We start from the raw sequence: 26157 nt of genomic DNA on the forward strand, positions 1-26157 counted from the left end.
AATCTGTTCATAGATTTTCAGAATAAAAGCTCTGGGGGAATCTGTTCATAGATTTTCAGAATAAAAGCTCTGGGGGAATCTGTTCATAGATTTTCAGAATAAAAGCTCTGGGGGAATCCGTTCATAGATTTTCAGAATAAAAGCTCTGGGGGAATCCGTTCATAGATTTTCAGAATAAAAGCTCTGGGGGAAATGCTGCTTGTGTCGACAGCAGTAAATAAAAAAGCATTTAACGCACATGTGATGTCAATGTGATTTATTATAGATATTTTTCTCCTCAAGCTCATGGAGCCTGTAATAAAAAGCATTTATCCAAGAAAACAGTTTATGAATAAATAGAAAAAATATATATATTAACATTCACCAGACCACATTCCCTGTTATACCCACACATTCATTGGTGTGTAACTTCATTAGAAATCCACAGTGAAAACCACAAAGTGACAGTGTCGTGACAAAACAACAAAGTGTGTGATAATCCATCATTAATAATAAAGAGTGACGTTAGTTTCACTCACTTTAACTCTTTGTTCGCCAGTTGCTGGAGGGTTGTATTTACTCTTCCATTACATTCGTGATGAAATAAATGAAGTCAGTGTCGTTCACATTCCACATGCAGATATCAGTGTGTAGATGAGGCTCTGTGTGACTCCTCCCTCTCTCTGAAAACATTCATGTTCTTCTCAAAAGGCACACAGGTTCTGAGTCAGCTGTGACATGAGACTCTATCAATGATTGCTGACACTGTACCTTTAAGTCACTAAAACCTGTTTCTCATTGTGAAGTATATGGCTCTGTCTGTCTGTCTGTCTGTTTGCGTGTTCCACACTTGCCAACATGACCAACAGAGGCCGCCAGAGGCTCGCTGCGTGAACGGGGTGAAGTCTGCCATGTTCTCAGAGTGGTGAAGGTGGTGGTTCTTGGACACAGTCAGCTCTGACACAAACACCTGAATTATCCCTTTAAAAAGTCACGTATGAACGTTCCAACACAACTCAAACAAATCAGTGCAACAAAGCAACACATGACAAGAGTGAAAAGGTGCTCTTAAACTTCCCTGTACTGAGTTCCCTTAAGAACTAAATCTTTACTTAACAAACTCCTAATAAAGTTCCTGTTCAGCAGATGGACGAAACACACACACACACGCGCGCACGCACACACACACAAAGACGACACACACACGCTACAAGACGCACACACACGCTTCAGCCTAACCTTAAAACATATCTTCACCTTTAAAAGTAGTCATTTACATTGACTTTGGGTTTTGTCCCACAAGGAAGACAAGTCCCTATGATGTGACTGTGTAAACAGTCTTAGGTCTCCACAACACAGGCCACCCACACACGACACACACACACACACGCACACGCATTGGCCATCGCGCACACACGCGACACACGCCAAGCACACACACTTCATCTAGTGTTTTAGTTTCAACCAGTTTCAGTGGAGGCAACTTGTTAAGAGTCCAGGGTGACACAAGAACAGTGTCACACACACGCATTGACGCCAAGACGCGACACACACACAGCCCGTGCTGACCTCACAGGATATTTCTGCTCGGCCTTCATCATCCCTGGTATCTACCTGTCCTCGGCTGCAACTCTTCCGCTACCACTTGTTGGCCGGGTTTTCATCTGGATCCGCCGCAGCAGGTCCCGTCACATACACACACACACACACACACACACACACACACACACACACACACACACACACACAAAGAGTGATGCTAGTTAGCCTTTTGTGTTGTAATTTTTTATTAATTGTCTCTATTTGTCACCAATGGATCAAACTAGTGCTGTCAAACGATTCAAATATTTAATCAACATTAATCGCGATAATAGGAGTTATTCTCTGTGGAGTGCGGCTTACCACTCAAACAAGTGTGTGCAGCGTGCCTGTTGTGTTGTTAGTGTGTTAGTGTGTTGTAGCATCAGCATGTGAAAAACACCACAAAGTTAAAACGTGTTAAAAACGCGTTTAACTGGAAACAATCAATCTTGACAATTCCCATTGTGTAACTTTGTTAATCTACATCAATGAAACATGTTTAAGGAATCAGGAGAGATTGTTTCTCTGGGTCTCACCTCTTGGGTTAGCCTTCGAGTGAAGAAAGGGTTCAGGTACTTAGCATCGAGCCACATGAAACCCTTCAGATCTTGTCTCTGGAAGATCTGAGCCTCGTATTCCTCCTCGGTCAGTTCTGATAGATGCTCCGACTCAATGGTATTACCCTGGAGAGACCAGAGGACGGGACAGGAGAGGAAGATCAACACCTCATGACGAGTCAAGTGACAGGGCCCTCAGGAAGGACGGGAGGGAGGGAGGGAGGAATAAAGAAGGACGGGAGGGAGTGGGGAGGGACGGGAGGTAGGACGGGAGAGAGGGAGGAAGGAAGGAAGCTACCTGAGGGAGTGGAGGAAGGACGGGAGGGAGTGGAGGGAGGACGGGGAGGAGTGGGAGGACGGAGGGAGGACGGAGATGGGGAGGGGAGACAGGAGGGAGGGGAGGGAGGAAGGAAGGAAGGACGGAGGGAGGAGGGAGGAAGGAAGGAAGGACTGAAGGACATGAGGGAGGGAAGGACGGAAGGACTGGGAGGTAGGAAGGAAGGAAGGACAGGAGGGAGGGAAGGGATTTGGATATGAGGAGGAAAGAAGGAGAAGTGGAGGAAGGACAGAAGGATGGGAGGGAGGAAGGACGGGAGGGAGGGAGGGGAGGGAGGGGAGGAAGGGAAGGAAGGAAGGAAGGGGAAGGAAGGAAGGAAGGAAGGAAGGAAGGATGGAAGGATGGAAGAAAGGAAGGTAGGACAGAAGGAAGAGTCAAAATAACAGGACAGTGCTGAGAAGTGACTGACTGCAGAAATCATTGAGCCATCAGACTTACACATCAGTGTGTGTGTGTGTGTGTGTGTGTGTGTGTGTGTGTGTGTGTGTGTGTGTGTGTGTGTGTGCATGTGTGTGTGTGTGTGCGCATGTGTGTTTCCATTCATTACCATTTTCTGTGTCTTGCTGAGATTGATGTCCTTCTTGCTCTTTCTTCGAGTCTGGCTCTCCTCTATGTCCATAAGGCGGATGAGAGGCATGGTCCCGCCCCCCAGGAAGAGGATGGTGAAGAGGACGATGATGATGGTGGTGGTGCCGATCAGCTGCCGCTTCTCGATGGGCTCCAGGCCCAGGTGAAGACTCAGAGCATAGGGGATGGCTCCTCTCAAACCTGACACACAAGCCAACACAGACAAATGAGACTGTGGACGGACAACAAGTCAACTGTGTCCTATTTGGTCCTTATTTATGAAACCTGAAAGACGATGGACATTGTGGAACAATGTATGTCCACAGGAAGTAGCCGGTCCACTGTTGTCTTGATTGATTCATTCAAACGCTTAAGTCACAAAATAACACAATTGAGCTACTTTAACTCGTGTGTTCTGTGAGCTAATCTAATCTAATCTAATCTAATCTAATCACTCTTTATTTTCAGTGAGCACTGAGCATGTTCCTCAGGAGTTCCTCATACCACATTCTCTTTGAGCCAGTACAACAAGCTCACCACTGAACCACATGATGAACATCATTTTGGGGTTGATCTTATGGTCTCTGAAAAAGTTCAGCAGGAAGGAGAGAGGGAAGATGTTCACTGCTCGACCCAGAAGCACGAGGACCTGCAGAGAGAAGCACGGCAGCTGTGACACCGACACACTTCAATGTTCACAAATATGACCAGAACACTTACTATGCACCAGATGACAAAGGAGAATTCAAAATTATGTGGGAAACTAAAGATGGAGAGTCCGAGGAAGGCAAACACACATGTTTCTGGAGAGAGAGAGAGAGAGAGAAGTGAGAAGATGAGGTTTTATTCCAAAAGGAAAATAATCCTGGGAGATTTAGAAGAATTTCACTGACCACACATGAACGCGACTGTGCGCAGTGTCTGCTGCATGAGGATCTGAGTGATGGGAGACAGGTTGTGATGGGTGTAATGAGACATCACGATTCCAGCAAACAGGATAGACATGATCCCTGTGGGTGGAGACAAAACATGGGACGTCACCAACAGTCCAGCGGTGGGTATTTGGTCTGATGCTGCACCAAAAACCATTTCACATACTGTATGTTCATTTCATTAATTCAAGTCTATACGTTTGCTCACATTAAAATGTGGCGTAATATCTTCTACGCTTGTTTAACATATCTTGATATAAAGACCTGGAAATATCTAATGTTATATTTTGTTCACAGTCAAGTTGAGGCAAATAAAAATGTTTTTGGGCCATAGTATTATTAAGTATTCAGCATGGACTGTACTGTGTGTGTGTGTGTGTGTGTGTGTGTGTGTGTACTCACCAGACAGCTGGATGCCCTCTGCCAGCCCGTACGGTAGGTATGCAAATATGATCATCATACCAAACTCCAGGGAAGGAGTCTTCCTCAGGTCAAAGTGTTTCAGAAACTGATCACAGAGTTAAGCAAATTCAACAATGCAACATGCAAAGTTCATGGACGCAGTGACAGAGGACATGAGGACAGTCGGGGAGGACACGAGGGACAGATGAGAAGAGGAAGTGCACAAACACAAATGAAGTGTGGATACGACAGCCGAGATGAGTCCAGTGAGGGTTCCCAGAGCGGCGGATCCAAAAAACATTTTCAGAAAGTAACTCAGTGCTTGCAGGAAGATCTCCCAGCCTGTTACCGTGGAGTTGGTGTCTGAACGGGAAAAGAAACCCTCAGCGGTGCTGAAAGACAAGACGAGAGGGAGAAGACCAGTCAAAGCACATTCACTGTTGCTGTACCTGTATCTGACCCTAGAGGGCAGAAACACTCCACCACTGAGAGGACGTGGAGTCTGAAAGGCTCCTCATGGTTTTCTCTGAAGGTTTCTTGATGACATCTTACACGTGAACATGTATTTCATAATCAACTCATCTGTAGATTCTTTTCTTCATTGATCAAGATAAATGTTGACCGGTGTATCTCACACATGAAAATGTCTTGTTTTGTGTGAAGAACAAAATTCCCTTTTTAATTACTAAGAAACACTCGAACCAATGAATCGATAATAAAAATGAGTCCATGATTAATTTAGTAATCGATTAATGAAGAAAAAATCCCTATTTTGTGACGTTGTATTGGAATGAGCTACAAGACCTTTGGCAAGAAGCTGCGTGAGAAGGAGACAACTGATGCTGTGAGAATTAGAAAATGACTGGCAATGACAAAGGTGAGGGATCAGCCCAGAACTACACGAGAGGAACTTGTTAATGATCTCAAGGCAGCTGGGACCACAGTCACCAAGACAACCATAGGTAACACACACACACACGACGCCCGTAAGGTGCCCCCCCGCTCATGAAGGCACATGCACAGGCCCGTCTGAAGTTTGAACACCTGAATGATTCAGAGAAGGTGATGTGGTCAGGTGACATCAACATCCAGCTCTTTGGAATCCATTCAGACTATGACTCCAGGAACATCATCCCCACTGTCAAGCATGGAAGTGGAAGCATTATGCTTTGGGGGTGTGTCTCTGCTCAGGGGTCAACTTCACCGCGTGCCTTCTCTTAAAATGGGTCGTGGATGGGTCTTCCTGCACGACAATGACCTAAAACATGCAGCCAAGGCAACGAAGGAGTGGCTCAAGATGAAGCACATGAAGGTCATGGAGTGGCCGAGCCCGTCTCTGGACCTAAATCCTGTAGAAAATCTGTGAGGGAGCTGAAGCTTCAACGGCCTCCAAACCTTAAGGATTTGGAGAGGACCTGCAAAGAGGAGTGGTCCAAAATTCCTGCTGAGGTGTTTGCAGACCTGGTCATCGACTGACCTCTGTACTGCCAACAAGGGCTTCTCCACCAAGAACTTAGTCATGTTTTGATTATTTCACTCAGTGAATTGCAAAATAATTTAAATCTTTTGTTTTATGAGATTTTCTGGATGTTTTTTCTGTTAAAATAAACCTACCATTAAAATGATAGACTGTTCATTTCTGTGTCAGTGGGTGAACTCACAAAGTGAGGGATCAAAGAATTATACTGCACTAACACCACTATCACCAACAATTATTATTATTTTTTGTTATTTATTTCATTTTCTCTGGTATATATGTTAAAACAGTATTTCTGATTTAGTGGGACGCAAGCTTCCCCTACATGTACCACAATTTGAGAACCATAGTACAAGTGTAGTATCTGACTCAGCTAATTTGTCTAGAATGTGTTAGAGATGTGTATTGAGAAGTAAACAGGAACTTCCTCATGAGAGAGTGGACTTTGTATCACCTACAATCTGGTTACAACAGAAGTCTGTATGCCAGTCCTGAACAATGCTTGTCAAAGAAGCGCTGACGCTTCCTGTGTTGACCAAATGGCACCGATGACAAAACCTGTGCACCTAAGATGTACGATCGTGAGAATGTATAGAATGAGCTGACACAACCTGTTTCCCAGGAAAACGGGGCCTCTAGAAAGCAAAAGAAAGGGGCAACCGTCAAATGTGGGGTTTAAGATAAGGATGGTAGAGAAACCTTTAAAGGTATGGACTGCTCTTCTGCAGGCAGAATGGTTCGGACATCCAGCAGGAACACATTCTCCCGAGCTGCTGCAGAGCTCGGTCTGATGCCTGACTTAAGTCCTGTGTCAGAGGGGTTTGTCTCTGCACCATCAACTCATCACCTCATCGTAAAAACAACACATAAACCAGGCGATACGTCAGACAACTTGTGATTAACGCTTGATAAATCATGGACTCAGACCAGATTTACCTCGCGGTAGTCTGCACCTCAACGTTAACACAGCAATTATTGACAGGACACTGCCCATTGTCAATGCTAACGTTATGCTATGCTATGCTATGCCAGACTGCGTCCATGTGTTTCCCTCCAGGCTCTTGTAAACTTTCACTGACTCTCTGGAGGAAGATGAAGGGAAGTTAATCAGGAAGTGGAAGATGTCAGGATACAGCAGGTCTGGAATAATGTCCGGCTAACATATTCCCCTGTCATAACAAGCATGACAGGGGAATAATAAGGTGTCACATATGTGGATTTCAAGTGTGCAGTGAACTGAATGCATCTTAGACTTAGAATAGAATAAAATATAGAATAAAAACTGTCATCTGGAGCTCTATAGGTACCTCATACAGCCCTAATTAAAAATGGCACCATCCCTTTAAGCTGTCACATTCAAATTCTATTAATAATTGACTCTTATCCAGACAAACAGCTGGACAGCACATTGTAATTAATAATCCCATGTAAATGCTTCTTTACAAGCAGCCAAGTAAAGCCATTAGCTTTGAGGCTGCAATGAAAAGAATGAGCTAATCTTGTTGTGCAGCTTTCCAGGAAACTCTGTCTGAGGTGCTATCAACAAATTGCCAGTGTTGTTCAGCCTATCTATAATTCATGCATTCATTTCCTCTGTGGAGGCGTGCGGACACAATCGCTTTGCACTTTTAGCTGGTCGTGAGTAGGAGAGCGAAAGCAGCAACGGGGCAATTACGGCGACAGCAGATATGATGACAGCGATGTGTGCGGACAAGGTGTTCCCGTGCCAGCGTCTCAAATACGTACAAAAAGCACAATAACAAAGAGTGACACTTAGAGTGAATAGACGGTTACATCAGTAGCTACACAACCAGTTTTATGAGGGATGAACAAACCAGGAAGTAGTGAAAAAAGCAAATCACAATATAAATCAAATCAATATTGTTGTAACGCTTATACATAATAATCTGGATATTTTTAGGCTACATCTCGATATAAAAGATATACAGTATGTGGCTATAGAGCTGCACACAGGTTGTTTCTCTGAGCTCATGAAACATTTTCTTTAGAGACTGACTGTAAATATAATAATAAAACATCTACTGTTTATGATCTGCATCACATGCTTAAAATACACCTATTCCCTTTCATTTCACATTTTATTTCTTTGGCTTTGTTAAATGAAGGATATTTACGTGTCAGAAACAATGAAATTGATAAATATGGTCAAATTCTGCTATAACACAAATAAGTATGCTGAAAATGAAAGAAGCGTTATTAAGTGACTATTTTTTAACTATAATAAATATGATGATTATAAATGCAACAGCCTTTAATCAGGAGAAGTCATCACAGAGACCGTATCAGGATATAACGATATCCAAAATCTTGACTCATGTCAGGATATAGATATAGTCATTTAGTGACGAGACAGCTGATTTTCTGATAAGATACACAAAAAATACACAAAAATGCACAAAAAGAATACTCACAATGCACTAGCTGATCTACTGTACATCCAAACGATTTTACATTAACCAATCAGAGATAATCACCACACAATCTAACTAAAGTAAACAAAACCATTTAACTGCTATTAGAGTTACTCTCAGCCCTATGATAAGCGCCACCTCATGGAGTCCTGATGTAGTGACACTGGTACATCAAAATAGAAGTGTATCGATAGTCGTACCTCACAGGTAAGACAATGATTCATTGGTATATCAGTATAAAAACAGCTGTGCATATGCCTTTTAATGCTGTTAGGAATGCAGACATGGTTAAGATGAGCTGCTGAAGTCCAACAATGGACAATGGTCCACAAAAGAAAGTTCTCTGGGTCAGAGATCCGAGGAGACTGAGCAGTCTGGTTCCCGATGATACAAAGGCAACCGTAACTTAAACATGTGGAACCTTGAAGCAGCAGTGTACCTAATAAAGTGGCAGCTGAATGTATATCATGCATGGGCAACTGTGTTGACTGAGCTGTGGAGGAAAAACAAGCCATGATAGAGTCTTACTTGGTCAGGACGATGGCGACAGCATCATTGAGGATGCTTTCGCCAAACACCAGCATGTTGAGGACCGGGTCCACGTTGAGGGCGTTGAAAATGGCAATGGTTGCCACAGGGTCCACAGCCGAGATCAGTGAGCCGAAGGCAAAGCTGCAGCGGGACAGGAGGAAGTGCACAGTCATGCTTTCACACTTTCAAAAAGACATTTTAAAACGTGTCCTTACTTTTTTAACCCTGATACACATGTGTGTCGGTGACTCTTTGCTTGTTACATTTTCTAGTATTCTGAATTCACACACACAGTCTTATGACCAACATCAGACTGAAACTTGTGCTATTACTGATGAGTTTGTAAAGGTTGAGTGATGTCATGGTAACAGAATTAAAAAACAAACACACACACACAACAACATATCCACCTACATAATCAATGGGATGTCATGAAGCTCTCTTGAATGGCCAGTAGGGGGCAGTGACTCCAAACTGAGCCTTCTTCTCTCTGTATTTCTAACACCCGTCAGCATTTTCCTTTATGTTTATGTTCCTTATGTTTATGTATGGTTTATGGTTTCAATCAGGAGTTTCAGGCTTTCTTCAATACAGCGTGACATTGTTTCCACTGAAAGTCAAACAGATGATAAAGTAGGGGATGCTTTATAAACCAAAATAGCACTGGTCAAACTGCAACCTTTGGCAAAAATGGTACTCGCTAAAATGACTCATGTTAAGATTGGATTACTGCAGAGGAATGGGGAGGAGTGGTATAAATGTGGAGGTAATTCAGTACAGTGTGTGCTGGGACGACAACAACAACAACAACAACAATCTGTAGTAGCTACATTTGGGACTTTCCCTCCCAAAATCTAATCAGTGCTTTCTCGGCCCATGTCCTGAATTCCCCTGAATGTCATTCAAATCTTTTAAGTAATTCTCAGTAAGACTCAAAATATTTGCTTTGGTGAAGGCAATGACGCATGACACGCACACACACATCCACCCACCCACCCACACGCACATGCGCACACACACACACACACACACACACACACACACACACACACACACACACACACACACACACATACAACCCTAATGTGAATCCTAGTTCCAAGTTCCTCAGAAATGTGTTTCTGCCGCATAAGAACCAGGTTTTGGTCTCCATGAGGACTACTGGTCTTGACAAGGTCAGTGTTTCTGACAAAAGAGGTCCCAAAGAGGCAACACATAGAATAATGCGCACACGCACAGACAGAGACAAACACACACACACTGTGTACCCACAGGGATTCAAACATCTGCAAAATACTGATCCAAAGTTTTTGTTAACACATGGGTGTGGAGTGTGGACACATGTTTTTCCATGTGTCAGTTATTTCCAAAGAGCTGTGTTCTAGTAGATAAACCCTTTTTATTTAATATGCTATGCAGAATATCCTCTGTTACTGTTACAGTATTGTTATTGAGCGTTAACACGGGGATGTAAGAAGACCAACACTCACCTGTCGGTCATGGACATCTTATAGATCACATCTGCCTGAGAGGGAAACAGACATGAGGTCAAGTACAGCTCTACTGTAGCAAGAGTCCAAACATGTGTGACACAGAAACTACGACTTTAAACAATGAAGAAAGAGTTCATGCCAAACAGAGTGCGACAAGCAACCATTCACACTCACATTCATGGCTGGAAGCAATTTTAGCTCCATCCAAATAACCACGTTTTTGGTTTAAAGTTTAAATTTGCATTTACACTATTATTACGCGCATGTATGGTTTCCTACTGCATCAGATATCTCCTTATATTTGAAGGAACAATGTGATTTCCGGGTGAAGTTGAGCGCACACAGACGGGAGAGATTGAGAGCGCTCTGCAGAGTTTGTGAGAGGGTTATTATTGCACGTTAAAATGAATGATTGCAAACATGCAAATACACGTATTGAGCACAGAATATTTTTTTGTTTGCTCAAATGAAATGATGTTTCTCTTCAAAATTTCAAATGAATTCAAACAAACGTATTAACAATGTCCTCCTCCTCCCAGGAACAAGGAAACATGGAAGCGTCTCTATGTCTGTTTGTTTCACTTTGTTGAAAACAAACCTTAAGGAGATCATCCAGTGCCAGACAAGTGATGACACTATGTAACGCCCGTAAACCTTCAGCAGCCACAGTTAAAAACCCACAGCTAATTATGTAAATAAGTGTTAAGTAACAGTTGATATGGGTTATACTGCTGACTAATTGATTCATTTCATTCATTCATTAAAGCGTCCACATACACACACAGTGACAGTACATAAATAACTAATCCTATCCTCATACAGTAGGTTAAATGAGGCCACTTCCTATTATCCATAGTTATGTTAAGAAAGTAGACTCTCTCTGCTGGAGGAAATGATTTGTTTGGAGTACCCAAAAAACAACAAAAAACAGTATTTATGGAGATGTAGAGCAATTCAACTAATTCCTTCCAAACCCAATTTCTGTTACAGCACACAGTTAAACATTCATATCATATTTAAAAAAATAGGAAAAGAAAAACAATAATATCTCATCAAAACAAGCAAGAGTCGTTCACAGAAGCTAATAAAGTCCTCACCTGGCCAAGGAAATAGATGCCTCCTCCAACGATGAAGGCTGAGATGGCTGTGCCAATCACAGCAAAGAGCGTAATGGAGCCAATGTTCTGGAAGAAGTTCCCCTGATTGTACATGAACACAACTTCATCACTACAACATGACATAGAAGGATGTAGCATTAACATGAAAACAAGTACAGGTTAATATTAAACGACGTCATGCATCTGCAGATTCATCTGTAATTATATGTCAGCACTGCAGAGCAGAATCAGAATCTAATCAGAATACAGCTCACACAAAATAAATCAATATCAGAGCGAAATAAAAATAGAAGAAACAAGAAATGATTTAGAAAAATATGAACGTCAATATTACAATATTCTGTGCAGTGTGTAAATTGTGTCAAAGGGGAAAATAAAAGACTTTCGCTTTTAAGATGAAATGATTCAGGCATCATTTTTGTTGTGTGTTTGCTGGTTTGTACTGAGACTGCAACAATTCATTCATTAACTGATTCGTGATGAACTGATGAACAGTTTATGGATGGCTTCATAGAGACAATAATCAACAGATTCATCAGTAATACCTTATGTAAAGAATATCCCGACTCAAAGATGATGGGTGGCAGCAGCAGAAGGAAGAACATGTTGGGCCGGAACATTTCCTCCTCCTTTAGACAAAAAAGAAAGAATCAGTGCTTCACATGTGTATTAAAGCGCCTGTCATCTTATATATTATTTACATAAAGCAAACCTAAAAGGTTATTGTTATTTATATTATGGCAAATAACAAACTGAGTTCACCTTTTATACCCACACTTTTCTATAAAAAAGTCAGAAATGATTCAACCACTAAAACTATTTTTTCTGTAAATAACTATAATATTTAATATCATTTAATAATAATGTGCTTTACTATTGGTTCTGTTGGAGTCTGGTGTGTTTAGTGAGAGCACTGCTGATCATGAGCTGCATCTGTGTCAGACGGAGGAAGAACTCAACACATATTTTAAAGAACTGATTCTAGTGATTTGGTTACACTGAAAACAACTGCTTTACAAGTCACGAGTCACTCTCACTGTGTGTGTGTGTGTGTGTGTGTGTCTGTGGCGTGTAAAACAAAGTCACCGCAGTTTCACACAGCTGTGCAGTGATGACTCCGCCCACAGCCGGGACCATAGTGGAAATAGGCCATAAGTGGGCATGGGCTTGTGTGAGCAAACATGGGAGGGGCCACCATGGAAACCATGAAAAACATGGCACAGGCTCACACAGGGTAATGCAGTTTAGGAAAACGATGATGCTGATAGCAGAGAAATTATATAAAAAAAAGGTGAGAAATGAAAGAGATGAATCCAGAGAGCAGCATCAAAGTACATGAATGAATGTCAGAGACCAAGAGGGGACAATTTGAAAGAGGGTTGAGAGATAACAGAGGAATATGAGCGAGGACGATGTTGTGGCCATCATGGATTTAACGACACAAACAGGTAAGGGGTTGCTGCAGATGGTCAGGTCTAGGTTCAGCAACATCATGTGCCCAAAGAATGAGGTCAGCTGACTACCTGAATATACCGAATGACCAGATTATTCCATCAATGCATTCTTATCTTCCCTGATGACATGGGCATATTCCAAGATGACAATGCCAGGATTCATCAGGCTCAAACTGTAAAAAAAGAGTGGTTCAGGGAGCATGAGACATGGATTGGCCACCACAGAGTCCAGACCTGAACCCCACTGAGAATCTCTGGGATGTGCTGGAGAAGGCTTTGCTCAGTGGCCCGACTCTCCCATCATCAATACAAGATCTTGGTGAAAAATCAATGCAACACTGGACGGAAATAAATCTTGATTACAGTAGCTTACGGAAACAATGCCACAGTGAATGAGTGAGTCATCAAAGCTAAAGGCGCTCCAACCATGTGACCCTTTATTTTGGCCAGGCAGTGTATGATGATATCTAAAATCTAAGACAGTTTCTTGTCTCATGTCATGATATATATATATATGTATAGTGTGGGTATATACAGTATCTATACTGCTGCTGCCCGTGGTGATTGTGACAGCGTGCATGTTTTGAGCTTCAGAAACATGCTACTGAGAGGAGATGATGGCCATATGTGTGTATTAACTGCCACTAGATGTTGCAAGAGTGCTACAATTTCACAGCAGAAGTTCTCAGTTCTAGCTGAAGTTCTAGAGCTACAACTATGATTCAGTTGTACTGGTTTCTTTGTTATCTCATTGGCTGCCGGCCATTTTCAGTGCAGAACTGCCAAGTGTTTTACAGCATTTTGACTGACTGTCCAAGACCCAGTGTGTTCTGCGACTACGTAAACACCGAAAATACCAAAAGAAAGGTTAGACTTTCATCAGACATCACCAGCAGTGACGTCTATAGACGTCATTGACAGCCAATGAGTTATTTGGTGCAAATAAACCAGAAAATATTCACATTTAAGAAGCTGAGAAATTAGAAAGCTTGTTTTCATTATGTAAAAAATCTCTCAAAACGTATGATGATCAGTTGACCATTAATTTAGTCATCGATTAATAATTGCGTAAAAACTGTAACGGTGTATTCAAATACATGGAGTTGACTTTCCTTAAGATTGTTTCAAGAAGTGTTTCTATGGGAATGTGTGCCCATTCATTCTGAGGTCAGGCACTGATGTTGGCCAAGACCTGGTTTACAATCTCTGCTGCAGTTCATCCTAAAGGTGCTCGACGGGGTTGAGGTCAGCTTTATAGTCCTTGTGTCGTGCACTGGGGCACAGTCATGTTGGAACAGGAGAGGCTCTTCCTCTGTTGCAAGCATAGCATGTTGAAGTTGATATAAGGGGCGGAGCCCAACGCCTGATGGAAACAATTGAACTCAATACTTAACAGGTGTGGCAAAATACCTTCAACCATTTTGGGTATGTTTGTGCAAAACCTGGCTTTTTTTTAAATCATTTTCAACAGTTCTTATAAAGGGTTCCCTAGTTTGTGTCTTTCCTTCCTTCCTTCTCTCTCTCTCTCTGTATTCTCATCATGCAGGTTGCAGGATCCAGATCCAGTTTCCGAGGCTACGCTCATCGTCACCATTATTATTATTTTGTAATTAAAAAGTCGATATCAATAACTGTATAAACTTGTAACCTGATACAGTTGTTGTGTATCTGCTGCTGGTCTCCCTCTCTCTCTTCTGTCTCTCCCTCATCTCCCTCTTGTCCTTTCTCTCCCCCCATTGTCTGTCCTCCACCTCTCCACTGTCCCCCATTTTTCCTTTCACCCCAACCGGTCGAGGCAGATGACCGCACATTTCTGAGCCTGGTTCTGTCAGAGATTTCTTCTTCTCTCCACTGATGCCTAGTGTTTGCTCATTGTGTGAACTGTTGGGTTTCTCTGCTCTCCTTGATGTTGTCTATGTACAGTGCCTTGAGATAATGTATGTTATGATTTGGCGCTATACAAATAACATTGAATTGAATTGAATTGAATTGAATTGAATTGAATTGCACTGGTGTATCAGCTAAAACGAAGATTTTAACCTTATTAACTAATATCAGCATATACAGGAAGACAACACTGTTGACAACAATGTGTAACATACACGGCCCAGTACTGTACAATGATCACAGCCTTCTTTAACGGTGCTACACTTATGACTATTTATAGTTATTTTGAATGGTGCATTGTGGGAGAAGTCATTAAAACGACCATGATTTGTCATCAGTGATTCAGGAGTCATGTTAAATTTAAATGTTTGTATAATGTATATATACTATATGGACACAAATATTTGGCCACACTGGTTAAGTACTGAATTCAGGTGTTTCCCCTAATCTCTTCATTAAAATAAAAAAAAGTATGTTAATGTCATGTATAACGATAATATTACATAAATATACACTGTTGTAAAACTCATTTTGTAAAGAATGTTCAGGTGCTACAGGACTCTGGAGATTTTACCTCTGCATTAATGTGTCCTCATAGAAAACAACATATTCTTGCGTGTCTGAGCACAAAAGACTTCACTATCGCTCTCAGAAACATCTCCACCACAGGAGAAGAAAACTTACAGAACGGCCTGTAGAATGTAAAAGACTATGTTCCGGTTTACTTTGTCTCATTATACTTTTTCTCAGCAGGACTTTGTACTCTTCAGGTGAGGTGAAAGGTCAGGAATGAAGAAAGACCTGAGATGGTGCAAGAAGGTCCATCTCACACATGCACACCTGGACTACAGCTGCAAACCTTTTTACTGTCACACACAAACCTGTTTTTATATCTTAGTGAGGACACATCATAGACGTAAGGCATTCCCTTGATCCTTAGCCTAACCCTAACCTAAAACCAGGTCTTAACCCTGAAAAAGCCTGAAAAAGCCCTTTAAAGTTGACAAAATGTCCTCACAAAGATAGGTTTGTGTGTTTTTTGGACCTCAAAAGACATTAATACACACACATTTGATCATTTGTCTATAAGCCACTTGTGTCAATGATCACAATCATTCAACTGATTGAGTGAACAACATTATTATTACTATTGTTTAAGCATTTCATCACTTAGTAAGTCAAATGTCAAAATGCTGAAACAATTCAATTTGATTTGGATTTGATTCTGGTCCCCGCAGGTCACTTCAGTGGAGCAGACACCATGACGCTTCACGAGCGGATGCTGCGGTGCGTTCAAGGTCGAATGCGGAAGTGGGACATGTCCATCTTAACAGTGTCTTCTTTACACTCCTCAAGTGTTGTCTAAAATAACTTTTTAAATGGAACTTTGTGAGTTACTTGGGTTTGTTTAGTGTCAGTCACGTGAACATGGTGCATGGAAGCTGCTTTGCCTTTGCTGTGCCTCTCCCAACTGAGGCCACACTCCCCACGGTAGATCAGGGCCAAAATTCTGAACCTGAAAAAACCTGGATTTAATAAGTGTTGGCTTCTTCCTACTCCTTTTCAGACATGTTTTATTATTTTACTTTCTTTCTTCACTTTCATTTTTGAGTGTCTTTTTTTCAAGTGTATTATATTCACATGTTGGAAATAAAGCCTTTATTCATTCATTCACTTATTCAATCATATTATTTGGACTTGTCAGATGCTTGCATGAACCTGATTAATACTTGTTTACTGTTTATCAAAGGTCAGATTGTGTGTGTTAAGTGATCTTTAGATGTGTTGTCGAGTCCTACCTCCATAGATGAATAACACACTGTTTTTGCATGTGTCTATATGTTTGTTGGTGTGGAGGTTGTTATAATATGTATATATGTATATAATGACATGTCTGTTGAATAAAGTGATAAAAGTCAGTAAATATATTGTGGAAAACTAGTTGCAGCCGTGAACGCCAGGATATTTGAAGGTTTCCCCCCAGTGTCAGGGACAAAGACGTTGTGGGAGTGATCACATTCACCTGCCAACTGGGTGTGGTTTGAAAACAGAGTTTCTGTTGCTGTTGGGATTTAAATGTAACCTGTAGAAAAACTGCACTTTTTTTGAAAGGTTTCATTTGCAAAAGGAGAAGCAGATAAAATGACATGGTTGCCTCTGGCTGTTACTCAGGGATTTCTCAAATACAAATAGGTCAGACATAATGGATCTACATCACGGCCTAGGTCTCCACTAACATCTCCCCCCTGACAGTTTTAGTGAGTCTGTACAGCAATAATAATAATAATAATAGATCATGAAGCCACTGTGTGTATGGACAAGTGAGGCGACATATATAAGATCCACAGGACAGGGATGAACAGTGGGAATGGGGGGGGGGGTTCTCTGGTTACCAGTGCAGAGGAATCAGCTACACCCAGAGGCCCCCTGGCTGACAGACAATAAGCCCCTGTGTGCAAGAAACACTGACACAACCTGGCTTCCTGCCCCCCCCCCGGTCACTCTACATATCCCCCTCTATACCTCTGTAGTTCATTTGTTGTTCCACTCAATGGCAGTGAACAAGGAATGTTAATTAGAGGCTGCGATCCAGGGTAAAAAAACATCAAGCAAAGAATAATGACTGTCACTATGGATATAGGTGCTGAGAGAAGACAGAGAGATTAGATATGTGATGGACACTCACCAGGAAATGAATGACTGCAGCAGAGGCAGCAAAGGAAAAGGCCAAGTGCAGCATGGGGAGGACAGACTGTACATGAACTGGGTTGCTGGGCTGGGCTGAGGTTGTGTGGTGACTGCGGAGGTTACAGGGGAATTTGCTGCGGTGCAAATTGCATCACGAACGAATCATAAGAACAGCATGAAGCAACACTTTTGCATGTGTGTGAGACGGATGTGTAAAGTATAGAATGAGTGAATGCATGAATGTCAGTCATCAGTCAGTCATCATCTAACCGCTTTATCCTCCACCAGAGGGTCGCGGGGGGTGCTGTGCCAATCTCAGCTACATCGGCAGTAGGCGGGGTACACCCTGGACAGTTCGCCAGTCCATCGCAGGGCCACACACACACACACAGATAGAGACAAACAACCATTCACTCTCACACTCACTCCTACGGTCAATTTAGAGTGTCCAATTTACCCAATCCCCACATTGCATGTTTTTGGACTGTGGGAGGAAGCCGGAGAACCCGGAGAGAACCCACGCACACACGGGGAGAACATGCAAACTCCATGCAGAAAGGCCCTTGTTCCAACCGGGGCTCGAACCCGGGTCTTCTCGCTGCAAGGCGAGAGTGCTAACCACTACACCACCGTGTGGCCCGCTGCATGAATGTGTGCAATGCAGTTTTCAGAGGTTGTAAAGACCAAATCAGTCGTACACAGTCGTTCTGGTCATGTCCAACAGGACATTATACCAGGGTCTACTCATCTCAGATGGACTCGGTTTGGTATCGGGCACGTCATTTTCCATCGCTTCATAGAACCTCCTCAACGTGGGCAGGGTCATCATCAGTGTTGTTTTCGTTGACGCCCCCTTTTTTCAGTTGCTTTTTTCATGACGGTGACGAGATGAACATTAGAGCTGCCACTAACGATTATTTTCTCGATTAATCGTTTGGTCCATAAAATATCAGAAAACCTTAAAAAATGTTGATCGGTGTTCATGGAAATTTTCTTTTAATCATGAAAAAAGCTTTGCACCGATTAATCGATTATCAAAATAGTTGTCGATTAATTTAGTAATCGATTCATCGTTACAGCTCTAATGAACATGATCTTTGATGAAGAAAACATGACGAGATGTGTGTGAGTTTTTGTTGACGAGACGAGAATGGACGTGAATGGACGTGTGTGGTTTGTCAGACGTTCAAAATATTGTGCGCGTAATCTGTCAATTAAAACCTAAAGATTCCTTGGTCCGTGTTTTAAGACGGGTCAGGTGGGTTGCAACATCGCCACCGACCCCTGGCGCTGATTTACATGGGCCGCTCCCCATGATGCAGTTGTGGCGCACTGAGGAAAGTCCGCTCTAATCACGCCGCGTCCCCCGGGTCCACCGACAACCCCCGGTGAGGAGGGCAGCCGGTGGGCAGGAGAAGCCGCGGCAAGTGCACATGTCCGCAGCTCCAGGAAGCGGCGAGGTCTGGGTGGGGCGGTCTCTGTACACCACCTACGCCCAGAGCCTTCCCAAGCCGACTCGTCGGTCGCGGCATGAAATGTGTTGTTTGTTAAAAAATTATACTATTTTTTTCTTTATTTTTAAACTAATTCTGGACTAAAGTTATATAGAAATGACTCAAATTGGACTAAAACTAATAAGCATTTTAGTCCAAAAGACTAAGACTAAATCTAGAAGAACACTGGTGGTCATACTGTGTGAAACTGAAACTGTAACTGAATCATTAGACTCAGTTGCTTCCTGCATGACTGGAGACTGAGTCACGTTACGACTGTATCAGGATAAAATGACGTCACTGACATCAACTGCACAGGTTTAACTAATAATATTATTACTGATGGCTGCTTCAGGTTCAGGGTGGTTATACTGTCACACTATCATCAGCTACATCTGACAGTAAATAAAAACACTCTGATAATAATGTTAATGAGCTGTATCACATGCTGAAAATACAGTTATTACTCTTCCTTTCAGGTAATAACTGGTTTATTTCTGTGGCTGTTAACGTTAAATGAAGGATAATTACGTTTGTATGACGTTGCCCATAAATATGGTCAAATTCTGCACACAAACACAAATATTTAGGCTTAACATTAAAGGACTTTTTTAAAATACAATTTTGTAGATTCCATGTATTTTGGAATCAATAAATAATATTGAATTTCTAACATTTGGTGTTATTCAATGCAACAGCAAAATCTAAGACCATATCTTGTCTGAAGACATGACGTAGATAAAATACCTTGGATTGACTCTTTGATGAAGCCATTTGTTCGACCTGCCCTCTAAAGAAATATAATCCATTCAGCCTTTCACATTGTAACCGTTAAATCTTCTCGTCAGGGACTTGGTACTGTGTGTTAGCCTCAGCTCAACTTTGACTCTGAGCGAACCTTCAATTCATTAAATAAATAATGTAATGCACATGTACATGAAAACTGCACACTATGCCAACTGAGTACTGAGAAATACTGGGCACAAGCTCAAACAATGTTTATAGTTTATAGTATTTAGTATCAGACCTCCACTGATAAAGCCCTCTGCTGCAGGTGTATTGTTTTCCCGGTCAAAATTAAATGTTTCTGAATGAATTATGTTGCCACCGTGGTGATTTAGGATCAATAAAGTTGAATGAGTCCATTTCAGAGGCAGCCATACGAGACCACGGCACACAGTGACTCACAGATGACTTTGCTCTGGATTGTGAGCAGATCGTCGAGTTGAGAGAAATCTTCTCTCAACCGTATGTAATTGTGATTATTTTGACAGGAAATGCGTTTGCGATATGATTCGTGACATGAGAGGGAATGATTATTGATAATTGTTACATCAATATTCTCATTTTCATTTAAAAAAACACATTTAAACGGATTAATGTGCAGATGTTCTCTTCAGTCTGTAATAATAATTCATCTAAAATGATATTTTGACACACATTATGGCTTGAACAAATATTGGATTTCGATAAAATGTTGATTAATTGTTCAGCCCTACTCTTATCTTTTATACATCTTTATTCCTTTTTTAAACTGGAATTTTACTTAAAAATAAAAAACGACTGGTCTTGCCAGTAGTTTTTAAAGGTGATGTTAGTGTGCATCTGTGACAAAGCACAATGAGTTGCATTTGTTAGTTAATTGCTAAAGAAAAATCTAGCCAGTGGAGAGTGGATAAAAAGAAAAGAAGGTGAAAAACTTTACCTTCCAGTTGGCCAGTTCTTGAAACTCAATAATCTTGATGAAGCCTCCCATTAGTATCCCTAGAATGGGTCAAAACAACAAGAAACAACAATAAATGACAGACAATGAAAAACAAACACTATAACAAGTGTTTAAAATATTCAAAACACTGATAACAAGGTGCTGTGTGAGTACACACAACATACATTATCTCAAGGCACCGTACATAGAAAGACAGAAACCTTTACAATATTACAGAGGGAAGAGAAACCCGACAGTTCACAAGCACTAGGCATCAGTGGAGAGAAAAACTGCCTTTTAACACAAGAACAAATCTCTGACAGAACCAGACTCAGAGAGGAGAGGAGGGGGAGAGAAAAGGTAAGAAGGAGGCAAAGTCTATCACTATATTTTAAGCACTTTTAAGATTATGACTTCACCCCAGGAGTGAAGTATTGTTTTTGGTGGCTCTGTGTGTGTGTCTGTTTGTTTGTTTGTGTTTCCACACTTGGCAGTTTGACCAGCAGAGGCCGCCAGAGGCTCGTTGCGTGAATGGGGTGAAGTCTGCCATCTGTGATTGCCTTGTTTTTAATGCTTTTCCTTGCAGCTGTGGTCAATTCCTATTCATTTATACATGCTCCAAATTCCACACATACACACACATGCACGCATGCGGTCCAGGCCCAGTTTTTAGTATTTATTTAATCATTGTGCCATCAAATATGCAATCTATAGAGCAAATGGAGTCAGTATTTCGAGCACTTTCCAAACCTTGAAAACACAACATTTTCAAGGATGTCAAGCACCTGTACAAAACCTGTACTGTTTGACTCTGAGTAAGTCCTCTTGGGCACTCAGCTGATAAACACAGGGATGTGTAAAACAAGAGGGGCAAGAAGAACGAGACAAGACGTGGTTCAAGAATCAAAGTACTGTGAATGACCCAGATATAAATGTGAAGGGATGGACCAGTGCAGGGAAGACTAAGTGATGAGGAAGGAAAAGTAGCCCAGAGGACACAGAACATGTGAGAGGAAAGAAAGACCTTCAGGGTCAAGACAGATGTGTGTCACTGAGTTACAAAAAAAAATACAGCGATGTAGAGGAAGTGGAACTAAGCAAAAATGACCTAACATAATAAGCAAAATTAAAAAAAAAAAAGATAATGAAGTGCCTCCTAAATCTATTAATAGTACGTTTTTTAGTTCTAGGAGTAAACTTTGTAAACTGAGTAAACTCTAGGATCTGGATTCAGACACTTCTGTAGTCATCTCACATCTTAGCTTGTTGTAGTTGTATTTTGGGTAAGGCAGAAAAAATAGGTCTTGTGATGAAGAGGTTATTAAAGACCAGCGGACTTCCTCTCCCTCTTCCCTCTCTCTACATGATACACAAACACGTGTACGTGTGTGTGGGTGAATAGGGCTCAGGTGTCTGTGCAGAGCGACGTGTCATGTAAGACTCACTCACCGAGAGACACCACGGCCACACTCTCTGGGAGGAAATGGAGCTTGAACTTGATGAGCAGGTGTACCAATATGATGCAGATACCTGGAGAGAGCAAAAAGCAAAAACAACTGAGGAAACGCATCCACGTCGAGACCACCGTGACACAGGGACTCAGATCGTGTTTTAATTATAATTTTAGAATAACAATAATTGGTACTGGTATCAGTCGGATACTGGACAGAACCTCTCTATCCTCATTTCCTGACTGTAAAGTCCAGTTTTCAGCTCATGAACGCAGCAGAATTCACTTGTGAAACTTTGCTTCTCTGTGTTTTCAGAGAGTGGACATAGTCTGTGGGTTTGAAAAGTGAAGTGTACGTAGTGGGACGGAACTCTCAGTTGGTCACTCCACTGTGAAGTGGAAAATGATTTGACTAAATCACTTGATTTATAGCGTCACTACGCATTAGTAAGCAACTATTATTCACTTCTAATTTCAGCTCTTCTTCAATAGAACACGACGTCACATATGAGTGGACGCTCGGGACAGCACGATACCCGTTTTTCACACTGACGCCAATATCACTATCACTGGAGTGTATACCAATATCAGTCATAGACCTTTTCCACTATGAAGCTGTTATCAACACATTTGTGCTGTTTTAAAAATAAACACCCCACAACATGACTCAGCTTCTCTTTTTTTTTACAGACAGTATATATAAGATTTTTGGATCGTCGGTATATATAAGATTTTCTTCCAGCTGTTTATATACGGTTTATGGCAGGGGTGGTTTTTTTTTAACAAGTTACATACAAATGCACTGTTCTATAATCATTTTATTTTCCTTGTCACAATGATCATCTTTAAATCTAAGCCACGCACGAGTGAACAGATCTCTGACATCTGGAGTCAGACATCATAATAAGAGGTGAATACATAACATTGTGTGAACTCATCTGAATGTAGTTTGAACGTAACAGACACTGATCTTTCTTTTTTTTGTTATTTGTGGCATTTCCCACACACTCTGGTCAAAATTCCTCAGCTCCCCTCTGATCACATACTCTGGTATACACACAGTAAACCAGTATTTGTGATTGTCGTCCAAGTACCACCAGAGGAGGTTCACATACCACAGATTGAGAATCATGGCTAGTCTTCCTGGCGTATCACTTTAAAAATTTACATTAAATACGTATAACGTCATTTTGAACCATTACAAACAACTCTGAGAACCATAAAAACTGCTGAAATCATGCAATAATAATGGAAATTGATATTATGATGATGATATGGAAATAAATGAGCTAAATCAAAATGACAAGGCAAAAGTTTCCTTTTATTCAATTCTTGTGAAGGGAAAAGTAAAATGCATAGTGCTGATATGGTTAACAGGAAGTCGTATTTTGGATTATTCTATGTGGTTTCTGGACTGATTTCTGAGGAAGTCGTTTTATTGCTTAGCTCAACCGATTTCACTGAAACCACAAGCGATGTGTTTTTAGCGTGGAAAACTGCCACTGATTGTCTGTTTGTGGTGCTGGAGGAAAACCAATCGCATGTTTATCTTGGTGATATTTTGGGTGTCTACAAAGTGAACTGGTAACCTTATACATTTTTAATGCCACTTCCTTCATCTAAACCCTCAAAGTGGTGAGCATTTGACTCAAACTGTGGTGACCTAACATGCATAATGGGCACTTTGAGTGCCTGAGGAAGCATTACATGACCTCTCACATATTAGTGTGTAACCACATGGCCTCCGTTATCTGCATCCGGAGTCATCCACACTTCCACACTCTGGAGTGGCTTCTGTGCATTTTTTTAGATGACTTCTGTCATTAACTGCAGTGACTGAAATGGACTGAAGCAGTAGATACTTAGCAATGCAATAAACCAAGACGCTACCTACCAATGACCAACAGGCTGAAGAATATTGTCAGCCCATTGGACTGCTCCTCCTCTTGAGCCTTGACCCCTGTCTGCAAGGGCAGAATGGGCTTGAGGGTCGGTGGCGCTGTGGCCGGAGGCTTGACAATGGTCGAGGCAGAGGAGAGGAGAGTCTCATTGTTGTAGTTATCTGTGTCATTGGACTTGCTGCAAACAGACGGTCAGAAATAAAAGCATGACGTTGTGAGGCACTCAGTCAACTAAGGTATATACACATAAACGTGCATACACTACCAGTCAAAAGTGTGGACACACCTTCTCATTTAACAGTTTGTAGATTCTCACTGAAGGCATCAGTGCTATGAATGGACACATATAGAATTATGTAGTAAACAAAAAAGTGTGAAATAGTTAAAAACATGTTTTATATTTTAGATTCTTCGAAATAGCCACCCTTTGCTTTGATTCCAGCTTTGCACACTCTCAGCCTTCTCTCGACGAGCTTTACTGAGCCGATTCATCCCTGCCATAATATGAATTCTAAGAGTTGTCAAACAGAGCTGTCAGCTGATTTCTGCACAACATAACTGATGAACCCTGACAAGGCTGTGAAGTGAGAACCATTTCAGGTATTTATACATCATGAAGCTCAATGAGAGAAGGCCGAGGGTTTGCAGAACTGTCAACAAAGCAAAGGGAGGAATCTAAAATATAAAACATCTTTGGACTTATTTCACACTTTTTTCTTTACTACATAATTCCATATGTGTATGTGCATATAGTTTTGATGCTTTCAGTAATAATGTACAATGTAAATAGTCGTGATAATAAAAGTCCAAACCTTTGACTGGTAGTGTATATATTAGGGGTGTCAAAGTCAAATGTTAATTCTCATATGTAAGTATTTATATATGCATATACATATGTATGTACATATATTAGGGCTGGGCAATATAAAGGGCATAGTACAATCAGTGTCTGTCTTCCTTAGAAATATGTTTTCCCAGTTACTATACAATATGGATTTTCAATAATAGATTCATTTTTTAGGGATAGACGAAGAAATAAGTAAAGAATGTAATTGCACCGATTACACCTTTATCACATTATGTACTATTTGTCACGGTACTATATAAATCATGTATTCATACAAGCTGAAAATGAAAACAGCTGTTGGGCTGCTGTACACAGGGAACACTTAGAATTGGGCTAAATGCTACAGAGATGGGTGCGTGTCCTGAGACCTGACCTGAGAGACTGTCCGTCCACCTGTGACGTGTTTGGATCGACTCCATCGTCTTCATCGTGGTTCACTTGTATTTGCTGCTTCTCCACAGGGACTTGTTTCACTTGCTCTCCCCCGTCGTCGTCTTTCTCATGCGGCTCCAGCGACTTTTCTCTGTCGGCTCGCTGTGGTTCGCAGGGGTTTAACAACAGGAAGACGGTCAGCAACAAAACCTCCCGTCCGACGGCTGCCATTGTCATAACAACCCGTTTGTCAAGTGAAAACACAAGGTTTTGCGATACAGTAACACAGTTTCATGTCGGACATGTACGTGTATCTGTTGACATTTCGGACTCTAGTTCCGGGTGAAACGTCAGCAGGAAGTCATTTTTTTTCGAAAGACAAATGCCTTTAAAATAACTGAAAGATAGAAACAGACGCAGCATGTTGCAGATAATGTCTTCAATTAATTCAATTCATTTTAATTAATTGACTTGGACGAGAGTTCACTTTGGACGATTTTTAAAATAAAGTGTCGCTGTTTAAAATCCTTGTTGTAATCAATTACCCATCAGCCACCGTGGCGTCAGTCAACCGTTGAGTTGCTGTTTCATGGATATTGTAGTTCTATGTTAGTGCCACGCAGTAAATGTAAGACAGCATATTAAAAGCACCTGTTACCTTATAAAAACAATATTGTACAACTATAAACGAATCTCTGTGACTGTATACAGAAAGTGTGGTCAATCAAACTTGAATTACTGTGCCATTTTTACATATGTTGTTACCACATGAAAATAAAAGTTCACCATGTTCAAAATCTTGGGCTTAGGCATTGTTAGTTACTGTTATATATATATATATATATATATACTGTTAGTTACTTATACATGGCATTTGGTACTCGGTAATCAAACTGAAACAGTAAGTTTGTACGGTGATAATCCAGGGCATGTGAGGTCGCTTGTGGCGTGTGA

The 26157-nt window shown here is 41.4% G+C and overlaps 1 protein-coding gene across 1 annotated transcript in view; it reads right to left on the reverse strand.

Annotated features, from left to right (window-relative positions):
- The window catches only part of slc9a8 (solute carrier family 9 member 8), a 26561-nt gene extending 1030 nt beyond the window's left edge, over positions 1-25531 (reverse strand). Inside the window, exons 1-15 of the mRNA XM_044038937.1 lie at positions 25205-25531; positions 23978-24162; positions 22083-22163; positions 20634-20692; positions 11952-12035; positions 11386-11487; positions 10286-10320; positions 8793-8936; positions 4603-4747; positions 4356-4461; positions 3915-4031; positions 3742-3824; positions 3559-3670; positions 3002-3222; positions 2097-2243 (exon numbers count right to left, since the gene is read on the reverse strand). Of these exons, the coding sequence (XP_043894872.1) occupies positions 2097-2243; positions 3002-3222; positions 3559-3670; positions 3742-3824; positions 3915-4031; positions 4356-4461; positions 4603-4747; positions 8793-8936; positions 10286-10320; positions 11386-11487; positions 11952-12035; positions 20634-20692; positions 22083-22163; positions 23978-24162; positions 25205-25440 (1857 nt within the window). The 5' untranslated portion in view covers positions 25441-25531. The remainder of the gene's footprint in view (positions 1-2096; positions 2244-3001; positions 3223-3558; positions 3671-3741; positions 3825-3914; positions 4032-4355; positions 4462-4602; positions 4748-8792; positions 8937-10285; positions 10321-11385; positions 11488-11951; positions 12036-20633; positions 20693-22082; positions 22164-23977; positions 24163-25204) is intronic.
- Positions 25532-26157: the final 626 nt, after the last annotated feature.

The sequence above is a fragment of the Solea senegalensis genome, linkage group LG11 (genome assembly GCF_019176455.1).
Source record: "Solea senegalensis isolate Sse05_10M linkage group LG11, IFAPA_SoseM_1, whole genome shotgun sequence".
Taxonomy (NCBI): Eukaryota; Metazoa; Chordata; class Actinopteri; order Pleuronectiformes; family Soleidae; genus Solea; species Solea senegalensis.